General features: G+C 43.8%; 1 protein-coding gene across 2 annotated transcripts in view; it reads right to left on the reverse strand.

The window, feature by feature from the left end:
• Positions 1–26160, reverse strand: part of COL18A1 (collagen type XVIII alpha 1 chain) — a 151302-nt gene extending 125142 nt beyond the window's left edge. The window contains exons 1-2 of one of the 2 annotated variants that reach the window (XM_053397590.1): positions 26046–26160; positions 25873–25940 (exon numbers count right to left, since the gene is read on the reverse strand). In XM_053397590.1, coding sequence (XP_053253565.1) covers positions 25873–25940; positions 26046–26056 — 79 coding nt within the window. In that variant the 5' untranslated portion in view covers positions 26057–26160. Of the gene's footprint in view, positions 1–22241; positions 22303–25872; positions 25941–26045 lie in introns of those variants that run through there. The other variant, XM_053397601.1, reaches the window with a different exon arrangement.
• Between the last annotated feature and the right edge of the window lie 718 nt (positions 26161–26878).

The following is a 26878-nucleotide window of genomic DNA, read 5'->3' on the forward strand; positions in this document are numbered from 1 at the left end:
AATCATAATTCCCAATTGCACATACGGGCTAAATTATGTTCACCTAAATCTAGTGAGCTCCCCTAGAAGTGACTGGGGAAGAAATTATTCAACAATAATTCCTAATGAATTCAATAATAATTACTAATGAAACAAGCAGTGATGGTAGGCATATGCATACAATGTTGCTATTCCAAAACAAAAGCAAAAAAACAACCCAAAACTCTTATTTCAATGCCACAGTTTCATTTTCAAATAATTGGAAGGGAGGAACTATTCTTCTACACTTATTTGCACAGGACATTTTGAATTTGTTGAACACCTTGCCTCCAATACTGGTGTACATTTCAGTAAAAGAAGAGAGTGGATTTTCCCACACTGGTGCCGCTTTCTGGACTCTCTTTGCAAACAGAGAAAGTGCTGGAGCCAAAGAGGTGGTACAGCACTGGCACCACATACCATAGCAAGACTCAGTGACTGTCATCGTCATTCTCAAACATTAATCCACGTTGCTAAGCAACGAGCTAGGGAAGAAATGCAGTACTTTCGGATTAGCGTCTAGACTGCCTGACCTTTCCCTTGGTTTTTCTGGATATAATTGGCACAAAAATTCTGGGCCCATGAGTAGATAGCCATTTTAAGAAAAGTAAATTATTTGTAGTCCCTAAAGGGCAAGATTTAAGGGCAAGAAAAGGGAGGCAGGAGGCAGCCTTGCATCTAAAAAGGCCATTAAACTCTACCTGTTTTAGGAAAGTGATGTGCAAAGAAGAATTTCAGGCCTTGCAGTCCGGCTGCCAAGATTTTGATTTGCCCAGCAACCAACTCTAACAAAGGGTTCTTTCACTGAAGGGGATAATGTCAACTCTTCAATTAGCAAAGAAAGAACTGAAAGAAGATTATTACCTCCAGTGCTGCCGGGGTGGTGGTGGAAATCGCCTCCCCCTGACATTTTCATTAACTTTTTTTTAAAAAAATCAATGTGACTAAAAAAGGGCAAGAAAAGATAACGTTGGCTTGTAGTTTCTCATTCCTAACTTTCGTGTATTACTGCTTCTTTAGTATATTATATATATTTACTGCTTCTTTAGTATATTACATATATTTACACACACAAGCAGCCCCAAGAACTTAAAATTGGGTACATTGTGTAGTTTGAAAATAACTACGTACTTTCAATTTCAGTCATCCTTGGATCAGGGGCTGGACTTTCTGCCTTTTCAGCACAACTCAGAGGCTAACAGTAAATCCTGCTGGGCTACACCCTGCGCTGTGGCTTGGAAAGGTTGGACAGCCGTATAAAGTGAAAGCTGACTAATGGTGGAAGACGACAGTTCGTCCAATATGGAATAGAGAACTTGAGGGCTGATGCATGTTTTAGAATGAAAGTCCTGGATCACAATACTGTATGTATTTAGAAGGAGAAAGCTCAGGTTGTCAAAGTCTCAGGGCCGACCCACCAATGAGACGACTGCCTCGGGCAGCAGGATCTACAGGGGCAGCAGATCCGGCCTCCAAGGAATACATCACCCACAGCTGCTGCCACACACTCCTTGGAGGCCAGATCAGCTGCCTCTACTGCTGCCTGCCCCCCATGCCATTTCTTGACCCCCCTAGGGAAGAGGTGGGGGGCTGCCCTCTGCGATCTCCTGGGCTATGCACCCGCCCAGTGTGATTCAGTGGGCCCCATGATGGTTTTTTATTTAAACTTCAACCATCAGGTAAGTCTGAGTTGATTCCTCCTCCCCCCCCCCTTGTTCCTGATGTAGATCTTCACTCACTCACCCCTTCTTCCTTGGCGCCTGGGGGCATTTTGTGTTTTGCCTCAGGTGCCAAAATGTATTGGTCCAGTATACCTGAAGGAGCGTCTCCACCCCCATTGTTCTGCCCGGACACTGAGGTCCAGCACCGAGGGCCTTCTGGTGGTTCCCTCACTGCGAGAAGCCAAGTTATAGGGAACCAGGCAGAGGGCCTTCTCGGTAGTGGCGCCTGCCCTGTGGAACACCCTCCCACCAGATGTCAAAGAGAAGAATAATTACCAAACTTTTAGAAGACATCTAAAGGCAGCCCTGTTTAGGGAAGCGTTTAATGTTTAATAGGTTATTGTATTTTAGTGTTTTGTTGGAAGCTGCCCAGAGTGGCTGGGGAAACCCAGCCAGATGGGCAGGGTATAAATAATATATTATTATTATTATTATTATTATTATTATTAGGCTGGCTCTGCAAACCTAGCAATAAGTTCTGGATGGCACTGGGAGGTTCTGACCATCACCACTGCCATCTTAAATGGGATCCTTAGTACAGCCTTCCACTGCATGTATTTCAGTCAGTGTGGTGCAGGCATGGCTCTATGCCACATACTGGCTATTTACGATGGTGAGTGCAGCATAACTGGGGCATGGAAAAACAACTGAGGCTATAGTATACAATCAAGAATTCCTGTGCTGTCCATATGGACTTGTCAAATCTCAGATACAACAGACTTCCCCAAGGATATATGGGTAACCAGAAGGAAGACAGGTATCCTCAAAAACAAAGAATGTTGCAGTGGCACTCTGGGATCAGTGCCTGGGCCTAGAGTTGTTCCCGGCTGTCTTTTGAATACAGTGGTACCTTGGTTTACAACTATAATCTGTTCCAGAGGTCCGTTTGTAAACCAAAACAGGCTGTAACCCAAGGCACGCTTTAGCCAATGGGGCCTCCAAAAATTTTTTGTTCGTAATCCAAAAAAAATGGGTTGTAATCTTAAAAAAAGATTGCAAACTGGGACACGCACTTCCGGGTTTGACGTGTTTGTAATCCAAAACATATGCAAACCAAGACGTATGCAAACCAAGGCACCACTGTATCTCCAAGTGAATACTTTGATCAAGTAGCACAACTAGGTCAAGCCCTTTTGATTATTCTGGATTTCAACAAATGAATAGTCGGAGGGGGGAATTTAGGGTCACTTCATATTATAATTCTAACAGGAAAATGCTACAGACCCATCTTGTAAACTGGCTAGAACCAACATTTGAAACATCTCTCTTGAAAGTGGCATGGCATTAATTACATGGGTGCATTTAATGAACATGTTCTTATTATGTAACTAGCAACCATGAGGAAGACTGAGTAGACTTGGGACCATGAGGCTGGGGAGAGATAATTCAACTCTCTCTCTCTCTACCCCTGTTCACACAAAATTTCCTTCTCTGAAGTTGTTATTTGAATTTCAAGGGAAGTTCCCATTGGCCATGGCTGGGAGAGAGTGTTAAACTCCCCCTCCTTTTCTACGGTCCCTAGTCTGCTTGTAACCTTCCCCTTGGCTGCTATTTATGTAACAAGAAACATGGACATTCATCACATTCACACAATTAAGATCATATCTAGTTTGGCCTTAAGATTCACTGGAAGAGGTACAAATCATGATGTCCTTGATTCATAACCTGAGGATAAAATGAAAGCAAGGTATAAATAAGCAATTAAATCTTCTCCATATGCTTATTTTCAGTGAGTGACGGACATATCACAAGTGCTTTTAAAGGATACATTTCGGATAAAATTCCACTTCAAACTAAACCATTTGCCCACAGTTTCCTTAAGTGCATGCACACACACACACTACACCTTTCCCTGCCACCTGCAACTAAATAAATAAATGCACTGTTAAATCTTGGACAAAATGGTTCTGGAAGGTGAATATTTGCTTTGTGCCCTTATCTGCATTTCCTGGGGAAATTATCTCCTTTTGCATAATCCTAAAAAAACACAGAGTTTGGCTACCATGTCAGTGGACTTAACATACGGTGACAATGATCGCTAATTAATAATTTGAAACCTCTTGCCTCAGAACTAAGTAAAGTCATATGACTGTATTTAGAGGCACTTTCCTTCAAGCATTATCAGACACCTGATTAACAATGTTGTCAGTGTTTTCCCTGGCAGGGCTCCAATGCCTTTAACAGCTGCATAATGAGATGAAAATTAGTGTATGGAGCTTTTCCATGGACATGAGATGCAGTAATGAGAAATGCTTCAACCTCTGAATACCTGCTTGTTTGTTAGTTGTTGAAGGTCCAGGATACCCGATTTCTAGGATACCCTATTTAAAGAGGAGAGAGGAACCCTACAAGAAAGGGCCACTCTGTCTTATGGGCCAGGGGAGCAAGGCCTGCTTCTTATGCCAGAAAGTCCTTGCATCATGAAGGAACAAAAAGCCAAGGGGGAAATTGTATTTTACCTAAGATACCTACTCCTCAGGTTCTTTATCAAGCCCTATTCAAGCTTTCCCATCATGTAGTTTTTAGGACAAGGTGCCACCAGGAATGTTCCAGGGAATCAGTGATGAGGATCTCCTACATTTTTATTTAAAAGGGAACAATAACTATTATCTGTATGCTTTACACCATGATGACAGCAACAGTTGAATAATGCCTTGTGCTTTTAACATCTGTATGGCTGGCACAAATTAAACAGGGTAAACCTTTTACACTATGGAATACAATTATGGAGAAGTTCCACCTATTGACATTCTGTCTGTCAGACATATTATTACTTGTGTGTGGCCCCCAGTTTACTTTTGGGCTCTCTGCTTCAGCATAGCAACCTGTAATACTCTGAATGCTGATATTTTATCTACCCCACCTACCAATGAAATGCATGTGGATGAACTTGGAAGACTGTTCTGTAAAAGGATGAACTGCAACTAGTTCCTTTTAAAAATGAACTTTCCAGCTACTAATTCTCTCTGCGTATGTGTGTGTGCGTGTGAACTTTCTGTGCATTCTTCTACAGCACTCAAGGGAACTGGAGAGCAAATGTACCAGTTCAATGAAAGCTCATTCAAGCCCATCCACCAGGCTCCTCCCCACTTGCTGGAAACTGAGTTGAGACCAAGACCTCTTTTTATATTATGTGTGTTCCCAGTTTACTTTGATGTGAAATCAGACCTAGAAATAGCCAAACAAGCTACTGCACTATGATAGACTTTTATTACTCATAATGAACCATTGCAATAGGAAAATTTAAAGGAGAGGCCTAGGCTAAATGGGAAACAGAATTCACCTTTTGTTAAAGTTAACAGGATGCACTATGTGTTTTCTTTATTACACTGGATATTTGTTTAAATTTTGCTCATCGAGTATGTGTGGTGGTGTAGGTAACAGATCAGGCATGGCAAATCAGATGTTGTTCCAACTATCTCTGACCGCTGGTGATGCTAGTTGGGGTTGATAGAAATTGGAATCCAACAATTTCTGGAGGGCCACAGGTTTCTCATCGCTGCAACAGACAGTGGAAACAGCCTAATAAAAGCCTACATTTAATAGCTGTCAATCAAGTAGTCCTTGGCAATTTAGAAGACAAACAATAGGGATGTTTTAGGAAATACTGTTAAGCATGTGGATGTTTAAGCGGGCATTAAGTCATTTGAATCTGCAGTTTTTGCTAACAGAATTGCTACTTATCTGTTTCAGTTGCTTTACATACCCAATGCTGCAGGAAAGAAGCCATTTTTGATCAATAATAAATTTATCAGGAATGTGTCTTGGACTTCTTTTACATGGGTATAGAAAGTGTTTTGTATGAGTAGAACAATGGTTTTGTTAAAGATCTGAGAATGATGTGGCCACATACAGAATACTGGGCTAAATCTTCCGTTGACCTTTGAAAATATTAGTGTTACCCATGAACTACTAAGGGGAGATTTCCAGGGGCAAATTCCATATGCTTCAAGAGAATTATTAACGTCACTGGGCTCATCTATTTTGAATATACTACTCTGCAAAGTTGAGAATGGGCTAGACAAGTTGCGGAGGGGTGGGGAGAACAAGATTAAATGCATTTCAAAACAGTGACTTTTCAAATGGGCTGGTAGGAAAGGCCATAACTCAGTGGTAAAGCTTCTGCTTTGCATACAGACAGCCCCAGGTTTCATTCTTAGCATCTCCATGTAGGGCTGGGAATGGCCCCTGTCTTAAATCCCTAAGAGCAGCTGCCAGTCGGTGTAGACAATATTGAGTTGAGTGGACCAAGCATATGAATCAGTGTAAGGCAGTATGTTCCTATCATGTTATGGATGACAAAACATACCTAGAATTAGTTCTACTTAAAAAATTATCAAGGCCACAATGGCACCTTTTAGCCTTTCCTCTATTATGGCAGGGGCAACAAAATCTATAGCCAGATCAGGGCAGTCAGAAAGCAATATTCCAAGAACGCAGCTGCATCCAACAAGAGTTGATTCTAGCAGCTGGTGAGACACCAGATAGTCCATGAACAGCACAGCCTTTGTCCTTCAAATGCCTGGGGTGAAATATAAACTCCTTAATACCTCCAGCACACCTTTCCTTTTTCACTACCTGCTACAGTGAATGCTTTCTTTTCCTAGACTTAATCTAAATGAGAACAGTCAGTTCGCTGCCAGTTCCTGCAACTTCATGAACCTCGAAGACATAGCAACATGAAATCATCTGGGATAGTATACCAGGTAAATTAAATGTGTTGCTTGAGAGCTGAATAATGACATAAAGGGTGATACAGCTTGCATTCACAATGCACTTTGCATTTTTGAGTAAACTCAGGAGATAATCAGCAAACACTTCAGCTTACTTGCCTCTAGTCTCTGAATATGTCAAAGCTGTCCCCTTGCTCTTAAAAGCATTTCTCAACAAGAAAGAATGGAGTGTCAAACAAGATTTTCCTAGTTACTGAATCTGCACTGTCCATAGATTACATAGTTAGAACTAACCATGAAGATCATCTAACAGTCTGTTCCATTATGCCTCCTATCCCTACCTCATCATAAAGACTGGGGCAGAGGTGTGAGACACTATATTTTTAGGGCCGCAGACAACAGAGGAGCAGTGTTGGAAACTCAGATATATAAGCTAGGTGCCAAATGGCTCCTTAAACCAGGGATACAGTCGCCAAAATGGAATGCCTAGTTGCCATTATTGGGCCAGACAGCTCAAAAGTTGTATTTTTCAATACATATTTTTGGTTCCTGAAATTCCTTATGATTGTGTAGATAAAACACAATTCTACAGGATGCGTTGCTGGTGTGTGAAAACAGCCAAGACCCAAGGATCCCCAGGTATGCACCTCCAGATGGTGGAGACACCAGACACCATTCTGGCGCCCAGACATTTTCACTTGGTCACAAGTGGCTGATAGCCAGGTGCAAAATGTGCCTGGTGCCTCACCTGGTGAATTTCAAATTCTGCAAAGGAGGAAAGAAACCTTCCGTCATGCTTGGACACAGCTCGAGCTGAGAGACTCCCCCCACCCCATAGCTACCGGTTGCTATCACTGAGGCCACCAGAAATAGAGGAAATAGCAGCCCTTTACCATTTTCCATAATCCATTTAACATTTGTTACTGACTTGACTAGAGCTATGGTTTTTTAAATTAGATGCCCTCATACGTAGCCCTCTGCTACAGGATTCTTACAATGGACATCCAAACATGTTCCAATAATGATCAGCATGTATGCTCTCACCAGATAGGACAAGGAAGGCTTCATTTAAAAGGCTGCATATGCTGCAGTAGTACCCTGAGTCCCACATCCTTGAAGCATCTGCTACAATAAAAATGCTGCAAGAATGCAAGAGCATGACTCACACTGGACCACAAATTAGCAATTTCCTTGGAATAGTCCCATTCCAAGAGGCCTCCTGGGCTTGGATGTAGGAAGCCCAGTTTCAAACCTCCATTCAGAGTCAATTCACATTTTACTCTTCCAGCACAGTCCTTGATGAACTTCAGTTGCATTTGTGAGCCTACTGCACTGAGAATTATGCCAAAGGAGATATGAGGGTAAGTGGGAAAGAGCTATCACAAAAGTAACCACTTGATAAATGGCATGTTTGTAAGAACAAGGCTAAGGTCTCTACAAGATGCAGCCTCGCTGTATTTATGCTCATTACATGGATGCATTTCAGAAATTCCAGAGCCTCTCTGCTTCACTTTTAGCAGTGAGAAAGAAAAGAAGTGTTCCTCTAACCACAATTTCTGCACATTCCCATCCCAAGGTCAGTCTCTGTTCTTGGGCTCATGTTATGAGTCATCCTCGTTAAGAATAATTTCACAAGCCTTGTTCTCATGGGTCATACTGTACAACAAGGAGACTATTTCTGGGTCACTAGCATTGGAATCTGGACCTGCCACTGTGTTGTCCCTCTCCTGCACAAATAGGATCAGAAGCCATCTCTCTCCCACAGTGGAGAAAAGTATTTTTGTCACTAGCACAACTTAAATCTCCCCTATGTTGATGGGAACCCATTCTGACAATCAAAAGAAACAAACAAAAAATATGCAAGCAGCTACAACTTACAAATGTGAACACCCATAGTCAAGTATAAGCAGCTATCCCATAAGGTGGCTTATCCAAAATATGCCAAGGGCACCAGCTTCATCAAGAAATTGAGAAGCATGCTGGAATAATCAATAGCTATTATTTTCCACACATTCATACCAGAGAATATTATAATAAGATGAGGGTGAAATCTGCCCTGCACTAACCCGATGGCAGAAATCAGAGAAAAGGTTTTCAAATTGTTTTTCTGGGAATCCTGGAATTCCTTAGCAGGAGGATCAGTAATGGTGAACAAGCTTAGTAGCAGTACATCGTGGAAATAGGTCAGGGATGATTCCAGGGGTAGCCAGCACTCCACTCATTACTCTCCCAGCTGTCAGTCACAGCATATTTGTTTTTAATGAGCATAACAATCCTTGCTCCTGTAATAATGGCCTTTGCTACCTCTTTGCTCTCCCAAACTAGTTCTTTTGCGGAGTTGCCTCTGGAATAGCTATATGCCTATATGCAGCAACAGTTCAATTTGTAATTCTCCACTCCATTTAAAAGGCTAGTTTTTGCGTGCAACTAGTTACATATTTTTTTATGTTGGGGGCTTCCAGCAGACCTCTCCAGAAGCAGCATCCAGATCTAGGCATCCATATAAAGTTGTTCAGCCATGGGCTATATGAACCGCAACAACTGGATCACCTCACCATCACAGTCATGCACAGACCACCCAATCCAGGTAATAAACAAGTATGTTGCAGTATTCTTACTACCTACAAACACCTAGCCAATAGGTAGCAAGGTAGGGGATTCCATCATAAGTACGCAGCTGTGTGCATGAGAAGAAATTACTATATTCCAAGTTAAACAAAACATATTTCATGCAGTAAATATTGTATGTATCCCACACACACCCTCACAAAAGAGGGCTTGACAATCCATTGGATGGAATAAAGTTTTATAAAATGAGAATAAAAAGATACGACTAAAATAATTTTGGGGAAATATTTGCCATCAGATATATTTAAGGATCATTTAAATCCTTTTATTAATCTCACAGCTTTGGGCCACTGATATGTATCCAATGTTTAATCACAGATGTCTCCCTTATCACTTTGAACTCTCTTGAAATGCCAATTGTAATTCCTTTCTTGGTAAGCTCTCAATTTTTTTAAAAAAAGAACAGACAAACCCTTTGAAACTGCTCTTTAAAATGTAATCCCCCTAAACCATTAAAAACAGATTAGTCTAAAAAGAATTTGGTGTGCACACAGGAAAAACGGCAGTTAAAGAAACTTAAAAGGGAGGGGAAAGGATGAAGAAATTAAGTGGCATATTAAACTCTCTAATGGCTAAATTGCATAGCATTCACCAACAGCGTCATGCCACACACACAATCCAGGATAAAGGAAGAGTCAGTTCTTTCCCCATCGTGTCCAGGTGTTGTTTCAGAAAATTAATTTCCAACATGGTCCAAAGGTCTGCTTCACAGGTTTTTAAAAGCAGGGGCATTTGCAGGATATTCATCAGATGAGCCTTCAATATGCAGTGCATCATTTGAAGATGATTTGCAAAACAAACAAATGTGGTTAGGAAGATTAGCTTCAGCCACATTCACAGTACCATGAAGCAGACACACAGTTAACTTTGGTTGGTATCATGTGGAGCAGGCCCAAGAGTTTTTTTCAGCACAGTGGGACACTTAAGCTCCAGCTGATTCACCCACACCGTTCCAACTTCACTGCTGCCTTGCCCCAACACAACCAGGTAAGTCACTGTCAGGAGAGGGGTTCTGTGGCACCCCCACCACACCAGCTGCTCCTGGTTTTATTTGCACATTCATTCCAATTTAACAGACATTTGCTTTTCTATTAGATGACTATAAGCACTTCCCCAGTATCCTCCTGAGCTATGCATTTTCATTCTCAGATTCTGCACCACCAGGAAGTTTCAGATTCTACATCCAGAGGGGAAAAAATGCACCTTAGTGAAAATTCTCCCCCCCCCCCAAGCTGCCCAGTTTGCATGCTTCATCCCTTCATTTATTTGTCTGTCCTGAACCTACTGAAATCAATCTCATTGGACGACCCTGAATTTTAGTATAATGTATAACTGTCTTCAGGGGCTGGGAGCTGGAGGCACTGTCATACAGTGGTTCCGCTCCTTCCTCCTGGGCCGTGTTCAGAAAGTGGTGGTGGGGGATGAGTGTTCAGACCCCTGGGCTCTCACATGTGGGGTGCCTCAGGGTTCTGTCCTCTCCCCCATGCTTTTCAACATTTACATGCAGCCGCTGGGAGAGATCATCAGGAGGTTTGGGCTGGGTGTTCATCAGTATGCGGATGATACCCAGCTCTACCTCTCTTTTAAATCAGAACCAGTGAGGGCGGTGAAGGTCCTGTGTGAGTGTCTGGAGGCGGTTGGAAGATGGATGGCGGCTAACAGATTGAGGATGAATCCTGACAATACAGAAGTACTGTTTTTGGGGGACAGGAGGCGGGCAGGTGTGGAGGATTCCCTGGTCCTGAATGGGGTAATTGTGCCCCTGAAGGACCAGGTGCGCAGCCTGGGAGTCATTTTGGACTCACAGCTGTCCATGGAGGCACAGGTCAAATCTGTGTCCAGGGCAGCTGTTTACCAGCTCCATCTGGTACGTAGGCTGAGACCCTATCTGCCTGCGGACTGTCTCGCCAGAGTGGTGCATGCTCTGGTTATCTCCCGCTTGGACTACTGCAATGCACTCTATGTGGGGCTACCTTTGAAGGTGACTCGGAAACTACAACTAATCCAGAATGCGGCAGCTAGACTGGTGACTGGGGGCGGCCGCCGAGACCATATAACACCGGTCTTGAAAGACCTACATTGGCTCCCAGTACGTTTCCGAGCACAATTCAAAGTGTTGGTGCTGACCTTTAAAGCCCTAAACGGCCTCGGTCCAGTATACTGAAGGAGCATCTCCACCCCCATCATTCTGCCCGGACGCTGAGGTCCAGCGCCGAGGGCCTTCTGGCGGTTCCCTCATTGCGAGAAGCAAAGCTACAGGGAACCAGGCAGAGGGCCTTATCGGTAGTGGCGACCGCCCTGTGGAACGCCCTTCCAGCAGATGTCAAAGCGATAAACAACTACCTGACATTCAGAAGACATCTTAAGGCAGCCCTGTTCAGGGAAGTTTTTAAAGTGTGATATTTTACTGTATTTTTGGTTTTTATGGAAGCCGCCCAGAGTGGCTGGGGAGGCCCAGCCAGATGGGCGGGGTATAAATAATAAATTATTATTATTATTATTATTATTATATTATAAAGTAATTGTTTGAAAAGTGCTAATACTTTAGTCTGGTGCATTATTTATAGAGAAGCAGAGTGTTTCATAATATCTCTTACCCCCCACTCCCCCCAAAAAGGGTTACAATTAGGTCTGTCCTCTCTCAATGCTGCCTTGCCAGTAATTAGCCTAGCTTCCCCATCATATATTCTTCCCAGAAATTTGCACAACATTTGCCTAATCTTGGAGAAGATAAGTCTTCCCATGATTCACGGCCAGACAGACAGACAGATCTGGTTGGCCATCAACTATTAAAACTGATGTCCAGCTGCTGCCAAAATGGAATTTCTGAAAAGGAATGAATTACTAAATGGGCCGAGTTCTTCCCACTGAGGCATTTTAATGGAAATTAAGTGCTTCACATAACCCATTTTTAAGCATATGCCCTTCAATCAGCCTTCAGCCAGTATTCTGCAAGTTTCAATGCCACCTTGTTGGGTGCCCCTTAGGCATCTGGCTGACAACCACAAGAACAGGATGCTAGACTAAGTGGGCCTTTGCTCTGATCTAGCAAGAGTTTCCCATAACCTCTTTATCCCTTCCATTAACAGATATAGACAGCGCAAAAACAAATGGGAAGTCCCACCCTGCCAGGTAAAGCAGATCAAGGCAGCTACGTCACTGTATGTATCAAAACAGGAGCTGACTTGCATGGGAATCTGGCTCCTACCAACAGGTAATTTTGGTCATCAATATAAGTGGCATGAAAGTCATGCTCCTAGATCACATGAAACACACAACCCTTTCAACTCTGGCAGCTGAAGATTTCAGAATAATCAAAATCATAATAATTTATTATTTATACCCCGCCCATCTGGCTGGGTTTCCCCAGCCACTCTGGGCAGCTTCCAACAAAACACTAAAATACAATAACCTATTAAACATTAAACGCTTCCCTAAACAGGGCTGCCTTTAGATGTCTTCTAAAAGTTTGGTAGTTATTCTTCTCTTTGACATCTGGTGGGAGGGTGTTCCACAGGGCAGGCGCCACTACCGAGAAGGCCCTCTGCCTGGTTCCCTGTAACTTGGCTTCTTGCAGCGAGGGAACTGCCAGAAGGCCCTCGGCACTGGACCTCAGTGTCCGGGCAGAACGATGGGGGTGGAGACACTCCTTCAGGTATACTGGACCAATTTCACTCAATTCAGTGTTGTCTCAGACTCTCAGTCAAGCACACACTGACTTTGCTGCATGTGAAGTGATTCTCAGTACCTTTTAAAAGCAAAAAAGCAAATGATAAGCAGCTACATCAGGAACCGATAGTGAAAAAGAAGAAGAAAAAACCTACCCTATTAAACATGTGCTCACATCCATCTGAGAATCTAGCTTTTTTTCTGCAAGTCCTGCAAACCCAGTCCTCTTAATACTTTGGGCTGGATTCAACTAACCTGATGCCTCATGCTCTCCTTCTCCACCCACACCAAATCACTGGGGGGGGGGCAGGATTGGGAGAACCCCAAGAACAGCATGGGGAGAGGAGTGGGGGGGTCATTCTCTCTGGCAAGAGAAATGCTTGTGCTGACAGAATGACTGGAAGAGCATGATGCTGATTTCCACCCACTGTTTTGGTGTTAATATGTTTATGATTGCACTGTTTAGTCAAAACTTTCTATCTGTCTTGTGGATAGATTAATATCATGCCTCACAGACATGAATTCTACAAGCGTGGTTGTGATTGCCTCCTACATTAAGATGATAAAAAGTGACTTGCCACTTTATTACCCAAAATGATTTGTTTTGACATAAGCCCAAAATGAATCTGTTCCCCCTCCAGTCACTCAGTTCTTTCCATATTATCTGATTATACATCCATATACTATGCTTCTCGCTTCACTTAAGACATGGTGAGAATAATCCCAAGTTACTGCTGAGAAAATTGATTACATACTAGAATATATACAGGCTTTCCAAATGTCCGTATCAGGTGTCTATTCACGGTATTAGTACATTATTTGCCCTAAATAGATGGCTCCTCTGCCCCTTTCCCTGAGTTTGTTTCCTTTTTACTACTTGAGAATATGAGATCCATAAAATTAAGCATTTTGCCTTGTTTGGCAAACATGGCCAGTGAGCTTGTTAGCTTTTATTGAGCTCTTAAACCAGCAGGTCCTTAAGCTTGTTTGAGCAGAAAGTCAGCACTTTTAAAGTACCTCTTAGGTTTGTTCAGCTTCACTTCTGTCCTGTTCCTGAAGTATTTGCACACAATGCAAGAAAACTGAAAGCAACTGACAGAACAGATCAAAATGTATTACTGTATTTCAAAGAAAATTGTCTACTTTAACCAGTTAAACAAAACCTCTTCCAATCTGTATGCCTGCATTTGAAATAAGCATGGTAAAGGATGCATAGCACATCTATGGTGTCTTAGGCACATCAGGAAAAATTCTATTAGGAAAAATAGAAAAAAGGAGGATAGTTGGAAATAGAAATCGTAAGGCAATTGTTGTCTGCCTACAACATTTTGCCATTATACATATTCTTTTTGTTGTTTAGTCATGTCCGACTCTTCGTGACCCCATAGACCAGAGCACGCCAGGTACTCCTGTCTTCCACTGCCTCCCGCAATTTGGTCAAACTCATGCTGGTAGCTTCGAGAACACTGTCCAACCATCTCGTCCTTTTCGCCTCTGTCATTAACTGCAATTGTAATCCAGGTCATTTCAAAAGGTGGGATGCATTGCTGCTACATTCCAGCAATCCACATATTCTTTCCCCACCCAAAATGTGCAGGTACTCATTTTGATCCATTCTCACTCTAGTGACACCGGACAGGGAGGGGCGGAGAATGGCAGCCACATCAGAGCAGGAGATAACATTCCTGCAGGGAGAATGATGCATCCTGCTCCAGCACTGCCTGCTCCCGCACTACCAGAAACATTGTATAACTGGAGTTCCTTAGCTACAATTGGATAGCAGGTAGAATGCACATCTCCCTACCCCACCCCATCCCCAGGCCCAAATTCACACTCAGATTCTCAGAAGTTGCTTGCTACTTTTACTTAATCAGGAGTTTTATCTACCCATGTTATAGACCACGGGTGTCAAACACAAGGCCCGCGGGCCAAATCCGGCCCACCAGACCTCGTCATGTGGCCCGTGGCAACAAGGGCGAGGAAGCGAACTTCTTGTCCTTTTTACTGGTCCCGACCCAGATTTTAGGGTCCGCACTCTGGCGGAGGCTCTCTGCCTTTCTAAAAAGTGACCCACGCAAACAGCCTTCCCTGCCTCGCGGGCCGGGCAAAGAGGCTTTCTGCTCTCTCGGTCCAGTCCGGGGCTTGCTGCGGAGGAGGCGGTCCCACCAAGCCGAGCTCGGAGCCGGCTGCCTCCGCCCCTCGGAGCCTCCCAGGCGCGGCTGCTCGAGGGGGCGGGTCGTGCGCGCGCGGCAACTTTTGGAGCCCGAGAGAGCCACGGAGGCTGGCAGCGAGGGCAGGGAGTGAGAGCCATGCTTGGGACGCCGCTCACTCACTCGCTCGGACCGCAAGAAGAGGCCACTGCGGCGCTGCAGCTGGCGAGGAGATGGCCGGGGGCGCGGGGCGCGGGGCTGGCTGGGGGTCGCCCTGGTGGGTAAGTAGCGGGGCCGGCAGGCGGGGAAGGGAACTGCGGAGGCGAGTGGAGAGCGGGGACCCGGCGCAGGTCCTGCCGCAGGCGGCGCACCCCGGCTGGGCTGGGAGAGGCGAAGCTGCTGCCGGTTCAGCTGCGCAGAGTGGGGTGGAGGGAGCCGGGCGGGCGAGCAGTGTGCCACACCGCAAAGCAGGGCACCTCCCACCCCGAAGAGGACCGAGTCGGCATCTGGGCAGCTGGAGCAAAGTGGGAGCCTGCCAGCAACTTGGCTGCTGGAGCCTGGCTACAAAACACCGCCCCCCTCCCCACGCCAACACATCGGCTTTCTCCGGGCCGGAGGACTTGGCGGATAGCTCCCTCCCCGCGAGCAACTGCAGCAGCTCGGGGCCCCAGCAGGACATCCTGGCCACCCGCGCCCGCAGTGCCGCTGGGGCTCCCTTCCAAGGAAGAAACTGCTGCTGTCCAAACTGCAGCTCCGTATCCTCCGACTTCTGAGTGCGGTGGCAGGGCGGGGGGAGGCAACATTTGCTTCTGCTCTGCTCTGTTGGAACAGGCTCCAGTCTGCCTGGAAGCCCATCTCGTCATCTTTTTAAAAAAATCATTATTATTTCTTCTTCTATTCTTATTTAAAATTGTACTGGAATAGGTATATTAAATAGTGTATAGCTTCAAGACAACACACAGCAGTGCCTAAGGAAAAGTAACTTTGATAAAGTCCTACAGATACAACCGGCCCTTTGAGAGTGACCAAACTGCTGATGCGGCCCCCGATGAATTTGAGTTTGACACCCCTGTTATAGACAGTACTCTGAGGACTTTCGAAGATGAATACTACTTGCTTCCCAATATGTTCCAGTCAAAATTCTCTGCTGTTGGAAATCTTTGCAAAAATACAAACCAAACAGTTGAAAAGGGACCGGAGGTGAATACTACGTAATCATGAGGGAGGGTGGGAATCAGGAAGGTAAGTAAAAGAAATAAATTATAATGCATGGATATTTATGCACAGTTGGCAAACAGTCCCAGAGCAACCTAACAAGGTAATGTGACTTTGGATACTGAAAGCTAGAACCACTTTTTCCTATTACCTAGATTTTCACATGCAGCTTGCTTTTATCTCTCACTACAGACATTTAGGGCTTGGAGTTCACCGGGTATTATTTTATAGTATGGAAGGCTGAGATGAGGGAGATGCTAGGAATGTTATCTGGCTAAGATTCCTCTCTACTTTGTAATCAAGAGAGGGAGTTCAGGATTCTTTTATATGCTATGACAGCTACAGGGAAAGAACCATGGGAGTTTTCAAAGAAAAGGCAAATGCATAAATCACAGTTAAGCCTTCTAAATACAGCACTAGGCAGACTATGATCTAGAATTATTTGGTGAGGGCTGACACAGTAAAAGCAAACAAAAGGGACTCTTCTTATGGGCAGCTGTATCTATCAAACATAAACCAATTTGTCAAAAGTGTCAGTTACTAAAGCCTGCAGCACACACTGCTTGCTTCTTGTATTAGGCCATGAAGTCACACTAATACCCAATTCCAGAGTAACCAAACATTTCACCCTCTAGATGTTGCTGGACTAGATGTGGCAATTCCAATCATCCTTGACCATGGTTTGCCCATTAGGTGTCCTCCATGCTTTGGGCATGTGATGTGGTTACCCCATTGTGAAGCAAGCCTGCCATTCTAGGATATCTCTTTAAAACTACAAGATCCATTATTCTCAACTGGTATACTGAACAACTTTATTATATGGACCTAAAGTGACATTTAAAAACTTCAGACAACTAAGCTCCCACACCATAATTTCACCATGCAAGCAAGACAGGATGAACTTGCAGAACCTAAACTTCCATACAATGCAGTAATCATAAAAAGAGGGCGGAGGGCAAGGTGTAGCTATCATATATACCCATGTGTATATATACACCAATACAAACATATCAACTGTGACTTTAAAACCTGAAAAAGTATCAATACGTATTAGTGGCAAGCTTCATTTATAGGTCAGGTTCCAGGTTATTAATCTAACATGAACATCAAAGAGCAAACTGTTATTTCTTTGGCCAATATAAAAATAAGCTGCTTGTTTCTGCCAAAAACAACCTATCTAGGATAGGAGAACATAACATGGGAGTTTGCTAACTTCTTTTAATTTGTGCCATCAGAACAGTCAGAACAGTCAGTGCAGTCAGTGCACATGCATCCTTTAAAAAGTTAATTTCGATGTCAAAGGATAGAACAAATCCCTCCCTCCCCAGATTAGTGCTACTACCTCCCACAAAGCCCAATGGAAGATTCTCATAATCTTCAATGGACAGGATGTCTTGAGGGAGGAAACACTTGTAGATAAAGAAAAAAGCACAGTGGTAATAAGCAGAGAGAGGAGATAACAAGTCAGGTATTTACTTTCCATGGAACCAATCATGGAATTAAAAGGCCAACAAGTTCCAGTCAATTTCTGCACGGATTTCCATGCCAATATTCAAACATTGCAAACATCACAGAATGGACATTAAAGCAGCATTTCTCAAAGCTTGTGAACTTATGCCCTCTTCTACATTTATTCTGCCCTCTGTCCACCAGAATAGCCTTCCCAGCATAATCATCAATCTGTTTGACAGCAGAATGTGCAGAAATCCTTCTGCATAGTTGTAAAAACCTATGTTTGATAATGGAATTCACCACAAGCACAAGAGTCACATGTCAGATTGGTGCTTTTGGACAATACTGCAGAAGCTATAATGGGATGCAAGTGAGAAGGTAGCCTCTTCTATCAAGTTATGATTATTAACTCACCTGACTCAGGCATAACTTGTTACTGACCTTCCTAGACCCAATGTAGGATCATTTCAAATATTATTCTATTGTGTTTGCATCTTACTCCTCCTCCAGTGAGCTCAAGGCAGCATACATGGCAGTAACTCCTTTTGTCTATATGACAAACACTTTGAACCATGACTCCCATCATCCCTGACCATTGGCCATGCTTGCTGGGATGTAGTCCAAAACATCTGGAGGGCACTACATTGGGGGTGGCTGGTTTAACTAACAAAGCATCTTGTTCTCAGAGTGGGCAACAAGGTGCTTATTGGAAACCCACAAGCAATAGCACTCTCCCTCCCATGAACCCCAGAAACTGATGTTCAGAGCCATCCTACCTCTGATTACTGGAAGGTAATATATACCGCCATCATCACTAAAAGCCATTTATAGTCTTGTAAAGTTGTCTAATCCCCTTTTAAAGTCAGCCAAGTTGGTGGTCATCACTACATCTTGTAAAAGCAAATTGCATGGTTTTACTACACACTGTGTGAAGTACTTTGTTTTGGTCTGTCCAGAACCTCCCAACGTTCAACTTCTAGCATTATGGGGTTCTAGCATTATGGGGGAAAGAGGGGTATTTTCCTTATCCACTATCCCCATACTATATATATATTTATTTATTATGTCCTCCCTTTCCTAAGCTAAAAGGCCCTCAAAATTGTAGATTTCCCTTTTCCTCTTAGTAAGGTTATTATTTTGGTTGCTCTTTTTTGGAAGCACAGCCATCATAACTATTTACAGTATTCCAAGTGTGGTTGCACCGTATGTTAGTATAAATACATTGTGATGTTGTCTGTTTTATTTTCATTCCCTTTCCTAATTATCCCCAACATGGAATTCACTTTCCTCACAGCTGCCACATGCTGGGCAAACATTTTCATTCAGCTATCCACTACAAGATCTCTTTCCTGGTCAGTTACCACCAGTTCAGATCCTATCGGTATATATGTGAAGATAGGATTTTTTGCCCCAACGTGCATCATTTTGTACATGTTTGCACTTTCTAGTATGCAGGTGATATACAACTGGAAGGGATTAACCTGCTAGGTAACACTAACATAAAAAAATCTTTGCATGAGGAATGTGAGGTATTTCTGATCTTCACACATGTGCTTTTCCAAGTGCTGAAAACGCTAAACAGCCATTTAGTACTCTGTGCTTTTGCTTTGTGGAAATAACAATTCCACATTAGAAAGCCAGATGAGACAGTCCCACACAGACAGAGACAGTGGGAGGAATTCAAGGTCTCTCCTCATTTTGGCATTTTGGCATGCCAGACAAAACAATCCCCCCTCTCCTCCCCACCACCATGCCCTCTTCAAGTGTTCTTCTGACTCTCCCCAGAGCTAGTTTGGAGGACAGAGAATTCTCTTGTGCATGTGGAAGTCTTTGCACAGAGGGCTTCATTAGTTGACTCTTGCCCATTATGTCAATCCAGAAGTACACGTCCACAACATCCACAATGAGCCAATCTAGAAGGATAGCTCCCTAGCATTCACTGAGTTTGCTTTCCAGCACCATCTTGCATCAGAGGAACAGGGAGAGAGGCAATTTTCACCCATTCCCCTTCCTTCTAGCAATCACCCCCCCCCAAAAAAACACACCAAAATCCCATCCTGTTCCCAACACTCTGGAGCAGATGGGGGGGTGAGGGGCTGTAGGGGGGGAAGCAGTGAAAGTTTCTGCCCTTCTGGCTCCACTATTGGAACCTTTGCTGGATCAAAATGCCTTTTGTCAGCTGAGAGACACTGTTAGATACAACCCATTGCTGGCAGAGAGAGACCACAGTAGGGAAAACACAGGACTGTCTGCAAGAACTACAGAGTAGGAACAGAAAAGATGTCTACTAATTAGTTAATACAGGGGGGCTCAATACAACACATCCCTGCATTAGAAGATGTGCAAGAACTTATTTAAAAAATATAGCACCCCAGAAAAGCTCCACACAATTAGGCTTTCACCACTAAATTACATTTCAATCTTCTCCTTCATATTTGGTAATAATTAAACAAATATGAACAAAGGTACAATGCATGGAGAACAGCAAAAGGAATGTCACTCTGTGTGTATATACACAACAGTCTACTGACAAGGTGACCATTACATCATCAACCAGGCATTTTGTAGCTGCCCTTTATAGTCTATTCAGAGCATATTTCTGCGGACTGTCAATGCAAATTGCACATAGTTTCACAGCAATACAGAAAAAACTATACTGGTTCTTTCATTGATTTTACATGAATCTTGAGACTGCATAAAGCGCAACAATCAGAATGTCACCATTTCAAAAGCACAGCTCATATTGCACACATCAAAATCCCTCAGGAGCCATTTAAGATAATTTAAATTTATCCTGTTGGGAAACAAGATACCAGTGGCCAATGCCTTAGGTAAATCCAAAAGTGCATTTGGAGGCAGATTGATTATCAAACGCTGCACATGTTCACATCCAATGCCCTTTTAATAATAATAAAAAAGTATATGAAGAACATAAACAGTTCAATTACACCACAATTTTTCAGCAGATCAGTATTGAGCAGTATACTGATCTAGATAGGCTCTTATCTTGCCACCCTTCGTCAGCTGAGATCCCAGGGCACTTTACAATGCAGACAACAAAACATTAAGCTCCCTTTTTATCTCATTGTTTGTCCAAAAAGTGCAAGTTAACCCACAACTCCTTCTTTGTTTAGTGATGGATCTCCATCAAGCACTTTAAGATAATTATCTGATTCCCACATGAACCATGTCAGTCTAGAATTTGTCTAAAATATTGCACACATATAAGCTTCAGAAGATACCACATTACAGCAAGCAGAATGTTGGTGGAACTGTATGTAAGGCACTGCTTTCCTCTGATGACAACTGAAGCTGATTAAGTGACATCAGCCAAAGGGAAATGGTAAACTTTCATTTAGGTAAAGTTTTACTTCTTTCTGTTCCTGCAACATATCTAGATTTTATTTCAGTTCCATGTGATGCTTTTCATTATAGATGCATTCTGTTAAAACAGTTCTCCTTGCTTGCTGGTATGAAATGCTGGTGTTATATGCAACATGGAACTGACTGGTGAACCATGCTAGGTCCCATGTCGCTCTCTCTCTCACACACATATTTAAGGGGAACCTTTTTCTACTGAGGGCCCCACTCCCTTGGGGATAATCTGGCAGGGGCCATACACGAGTAAGGCCAGAGCTTTCAGAAGCCTTTCTCCTTTCCATCACTCCATCCATTACCATCCCCACTTCCCAGTCCTCCTTCTCACTCTAGATCCCTTTCCCCATATGTCACTACAAGCCCCTGCCCCCAACAAATTATGTAGTAGTTACACCCACCCACCACCTCTGTCTCACTCACACAAAATGTGGAACTAGAAGTGATAGCTGGAGAGGATGTGTGGAGAACAAGAAGGGGCCTTCTTGGAGGTCCTAGGTGATCAAAAATTCAATATGGCAGCCAATGTGGGTGTTCTATTTCTTTACATTCTAATAAAGCAAAGACATTTTGCTTAAATTGCAAGTCCATCCATCTGTCAAAGTATGCTGCTAGGGTTGAGAGTTTTGAATCCAGCCTACTGTCCAGATTCAGTTTCCTACCCATTTTAAACAAACCATATTTAACATTAACCACAATGTTTCAGTCTGCAGAAGCAACAAACCATTGTTAAGGAAAACAGCTGAACTCCTCCTGGCAATGCCACAGAAGGGCAGAGAAGGTTCACCTGATCTTATTCACATCACTTCAGCCTATGCAGTCAGTACCTTTGATGGTGATAATCCTTTTAACACTATCAGTTTAGTCAAGGACAGGCTCTCCACATATGAACCGATCTGGACCCTGCAATCATTATCTGAAGCCCTTCTTCGTTGCCTCCTCCGTGAGTGGTCTGGAGGGGGCAACAAGAGAAAGGGCCTTTTCTGTGGTAGCTCCCCATTTGTGGAATGCTCTCCCCAGGGAGGCTCACTGCTGCCTTCACTATATAGCTTTAGGAGCCAGGCAAAAATGTTTCTCTATAACCAGGACTTGGGATGATTAACATTCAATAGCCTTTTAAATGTGTTTGTGGGAGGGGGAATTTGTTTTATTTCATTTTCATTCTGTATTTTGTGTTCTCATGTTGCATTTTTATATTGTGAACTGTTCTTTGATCTTCGGATGAAGAATAGTATACAAATTTAATAAATAATAATAACTAGATCCAAATTCAGCAATACTCTTATAGTATACCATACAAATAAGTAGCATCTCCGGGATTTGTTCATAGGGTCACTAACCTTTCTCTTCAACTGATTTGATCTTAACACCTTTTCTCTTGCACATTATCTTAAGTGACAGAACCTCCTTCTGTAAGTTGAATATTGACAGTCAATTCACACACTGTTATGTCAGAGGATATGAATAAAGTGCTCACCTGCAAGTAACTTCTACAGTTGGCGTAATATAAAATGGGGAAGCAAACTCTCATCTGCATTATATACTCTCCAATAATTCCATATCGTAAGCTAGAATTGTGAACGGGGCATACATCCATGAAGTTGCTGGTTTTAATTCAAGAGGCTCATGTGGAACTTACTATATACAAAGGAGCCATGAACACACTCTGCATTAAAGGGTACCTGTCATGGAAACCACATATAACAGGGCTGATGAACCTCTGAGACTTCAGGTGCTGTTGAACTCAACCAGCTAGGGATGATGAAAATTGGGAGCCCAGGAACATCTGGACTCTGGATGCCCATCCCTGACCTTATGTGTGTCTTCTCTGCAAACCAATGGGAAACTTAATATGAACGTTTACTTTCCAAAGGAGAAAGGTTTCAGCCCTGAAGAGATGTGCCCTTAAAAGTTGACCAGCTCAGCTCCAGGGTGATTTCTTGTTAAACTCTAAGGAGGGCAATGCAGCAGAAAACAGCTGCACAACAATGTCAGCACCAGGAGCTTATCATTTGTATTAATGAAACCTGCCATACAAATATGTGACATTCAACACTTTTTCTTCCTTGGATAGATTGCAAACGCAGAGGAAAGAGAGCGGGAAAACTGCATCTGGCCTCTGCAAACTTTCCTCTCCTTGTCCTAACATGTTCGCTTCGGCTCAATCAAATAGATGTTACCTTTAGAAGTCAGAGAATGAAACAGTCCTAAAGCTCCCATTAAGCAGTGTTAAAGAGGTCTCCCTTCCCTTCCCCCCTACCAGTCAATACAAGCAGGGTCTAATGGAATGTGTGCATTTGTTGACAGAATGCGTCACTCAAGGTTCCACTCAAAGACAGTACATGTGGATCACACTTAAGCACCCTAGAGCTTTAAAGCCAAACAATGTTTCACATTTAATAGTTTAACCAATAGTGCAGATACACAAGAGTTTTATTAGCTCATGATTCATGAATAGCCAAAGGCATTTTAAAGAAATCTTAAAAGTGCCTCAGAACACCTGCCTGGCAAACACTTAGGTTCATGTTGTCTCACTGACTTCATGGACTACATTCTCATCAGTGTTTACAGACCAGCTCCTATGTGGATAAAACAATATAGAGGTTATTTGCCTTAAAATGTACAAACACTTTTTATTAGCCTTGGTTGACTCCTTTAAAGGCTATCAATATCTAAGTGTCTCTGCAGGGTTCTAGGACTAAATTAGCAACTAGGACACCTGAGCTTTTTTCAGCTTATGCTGCACAGCTGTAGAGCAAATATATTCTCATGGCTTCTTGTACATTTCATCTGTCAAAGGTCTAAAATCTAGATTTCCAGTTATGAGTGTATGGCCAGGTTTCAGATGCAAAAAAGGGTGGAGGAATCCCATCACCTAACAGCTTTGGTCACTATGCACATTTGCACACAACATGCATCCCAAATAAGTGGCACAAATAGGAACTAGCCTAAAACATTCATAGAAAACCTTTTACTTTATTCTGACAACTCTTCCTTGGACGTTAGTCCTACAGAGTCCCCAGCTCTAATCAGTTTTATGGCACATCTACATGGAGAATCAGAACCATATCCAACACCCAGTTAACACACACCAAATCCACATAAATTTGTGGTTTAGGCTGTGCTGGTTTGCCAACAGACTAAGGTGATGGTGGGAGCCTGCAGCACCTATGCAATCTGAATAAGTGAGTATCTAATGGCACTGCAATTTATTTGTCCATCACCATATATGTTGGCTTTTTCAAGTTACATTACTTTTACTTCTGGCTGTGCATTGAGCTGAAAGACAGGAAGCTCCTCTGCAGAGATAATTTTAACTAGGATTTCAATGGAACTTGCACAAGCAAAGCATCTTATGAGCTATAGCCTCAGGGCCACTTCCTAAGACTTAGGGTTTCACAAGTGATGCTAAGAATGCCTTTTAGTCTGGAATGTGTCACTTGCAAATGCTAGTAATACAAGACAGAAAGCAGAAAAGAACCAATTCCAAAGTCAAAATGTACATAATATCTAACCAAGATAAGTTTTAAATTCACATTACAGAGATGGGGAATGCAGAAAAGGCATTTTAAACAAGACTCTCATGCCTTTGTCTTAAGATACATTAAAACCCATTATGTAAACTAATTAATATACTTATTTTCTGATTGAAGGCATTAGAGGGAAACTTATGATCAGCATACTGCATAAAAAATACATTTTCATACTTGAATGATATGGAGGCGGGGCGAAGTGTCTTCTCCAAGCCTGGTAGGAAGCAGATTCTGGGCAAATCCTTAACTCTGAGCACAATCTGCTGCAGAGAACCACATTTGGCCAAGGTTGTGTTTGTTTTGCAAGACTGAGAGGAACACCTTTAAATCTTGAAAATCCATACAAAGCAGGGCATGCCCCTGTGCAGTTAGTGTTAGTCAGAACACACCTTTTTCACGGAGTAAAGCATCCCAGAGAAGCAGGCTCTTTCTGCCCCACAGTTTTTAAAACGTTTGTATTCTATACCAAAGCAGTTTCTTTCATTTAAAAAAAATAAATCAGTTGAATATTACACCAAGAGAAACTTAAATCCTCATTGTAACAGAGCCTCTTAAGTAATTAACCATCACAAGCACCTCTCTCTAGACGCACCAAAAGAAAATAATTCATCTAGTATAGCATATTAAGGTGTTATTATCATGTATTAATTCGCTAGCACAAGCAGTAGACTCAAGAAAAGTTTGGCTTCAGCACCTCAGGTGCACTATTTTGGCTAACCATTTAGGATATAAATTCAGGATGGAGCAGGGTGGAGACAACTCCAACCTAATCATAGGAGCCAACTTCTAGGGGCCGAGGTCCCTTCTGCCCCCCCAATAAAATATTTGAGGGGGTCGTGAGTCCCCAAAGTTGATGGGCCTCGCCATTCAAATTGATTATCATGTGATCAATTATGCGGGGGTAGGGTTTACCCCCCCAAAAAATATTTTATTCAAGTTGGCACCCATGAACCTCACTATGTCTACTCAGAACAAAGCCCCTATTTATTTCCATGGGATTTACTTGCGGGTAAACCGGGTTAGGAAGTGCAACCTGAAGCCGCTCGAAAAAGCGGCATGATGCGCCCATCAGGGACTTTAGGAACTTCTGGAAAGGGGGAGGAGGAGGAAGAGGAAGAGCGCCTCCAAGGGAGGCTGCGGCGGAGCAGCCACTTCCCAGCCGCCCCATGGGAGCAGGCGGCGAACTTCTCGCCGGACCTCCGGGAGGCACCGGGCGCCCTTTGTGCGCTGACAGCCCCTCGGGGCGCAACGCCGGAGGACAGAGTCCCGGGAAGCCCCCTCGGGACGCGCATCCTGCAGGCTGGCTGAGATGAGTCCTCCTCCTCGTCCTCCTCCGCCCCCCAGGCACCGGCAGAGGGACAGGCTTCCCCTCGCCCCCCAGAGTCCTTTCCGCCAGGGGGGCAGCAGGAGGTCAGCCCTCGCCGCCTCGCCGCCTTACCTCGCTGGGGCGACGCGGGCGCAGCGAGCAAGACAAAGAGCCCGAGCAGGAGCCGTGGCGGGAGACACCTGCGGGGAAAGGGCAACAGGTTATATAGAGCCAAGCCGAGCCCGCCTTCCCGCCCGCCCAGCCGCGGCCAGCGGCATTCCCGCGCTCCGCTTCGCCCCGCTCACCTGGCGCGCATGGTCGCGGCTGCGCTGCGCTGAGGCGAAAAGAAGCTGCCGCTGCCTCCTCTTGCCGGGGCAGCAAGTTCTGAGCAGGACTCGCCTCCCAGGGCGCGCTCGCTCGCTCGCTCGGTCCGGCGGCCGCGGGGTCCTAGCGCCGCACGGTGTCTAGCGGAGCAGGGGGCGCCTTGAGTTCCCCCTCATCACCCAGTGCCGGATTTGCGTATAAGCTATGGCTTAGGGCCCCACTCTCCCAAAAATATATATACTTCTTCTTAGTTGTATTTCACTATTAATATACTTCTTCTTAATTGTATTTCAGTTCAACAATTACTTTGATAAAATACGTATTTTGTTATGTGCAAATGGCTTTAGATACCTATTAGGTCCATAAATTACCATATAGCATATATTCAACACAAAAAACTGCGACAATTTGTTGTTGACAAAGGACAGCTGGACATACAAAGGGCCCCGTTACCTAGCTAAGGGCCTCATCAAACCTAAATCCGGCCCTGATCTCGACCAAGGGCTAGCAAAGATGGGGGGGCTGCATCCAGAAGGCGGCGCCTATGCTAAGAGGTTGCCAGTGACCAAGAGATCCACCTGCTGCTTTCTACTCCAGCCATGAGCAGGGGAAACCCTCAAGAAGGGGCATGATGGAGAGACTTTTCTCCGGTTCCCTGACCCTCAGCATGTATTAAGGGTGCCACAGAATCCATGAGGTTTAAATGCACATCGCATCATCTCTCCATCTTCCTTCTGGACAAGCAAGAGGTTCAGGGACATATTCCAGCCTGGCAAAAGCACTTGAGGAGGGTGTGGGGCAGTGCCAGTGAGGG

This window comes from Podarcis raffonei, chromosome 1 (assembly GCF_027172205.1).
Source record: "Podarcis raffonei isolate rPodRaf1 chromosome 1, rPodRaf1.pri, whole genome shotgun sequence".
Classification (NCBI taxonomy): domain Eukaryota; kingdom Metazoa; phylum Chordata; class Lepidosauria; order Squamata; family Lacertidae; genus Podarcis; species Podarcis raffonei.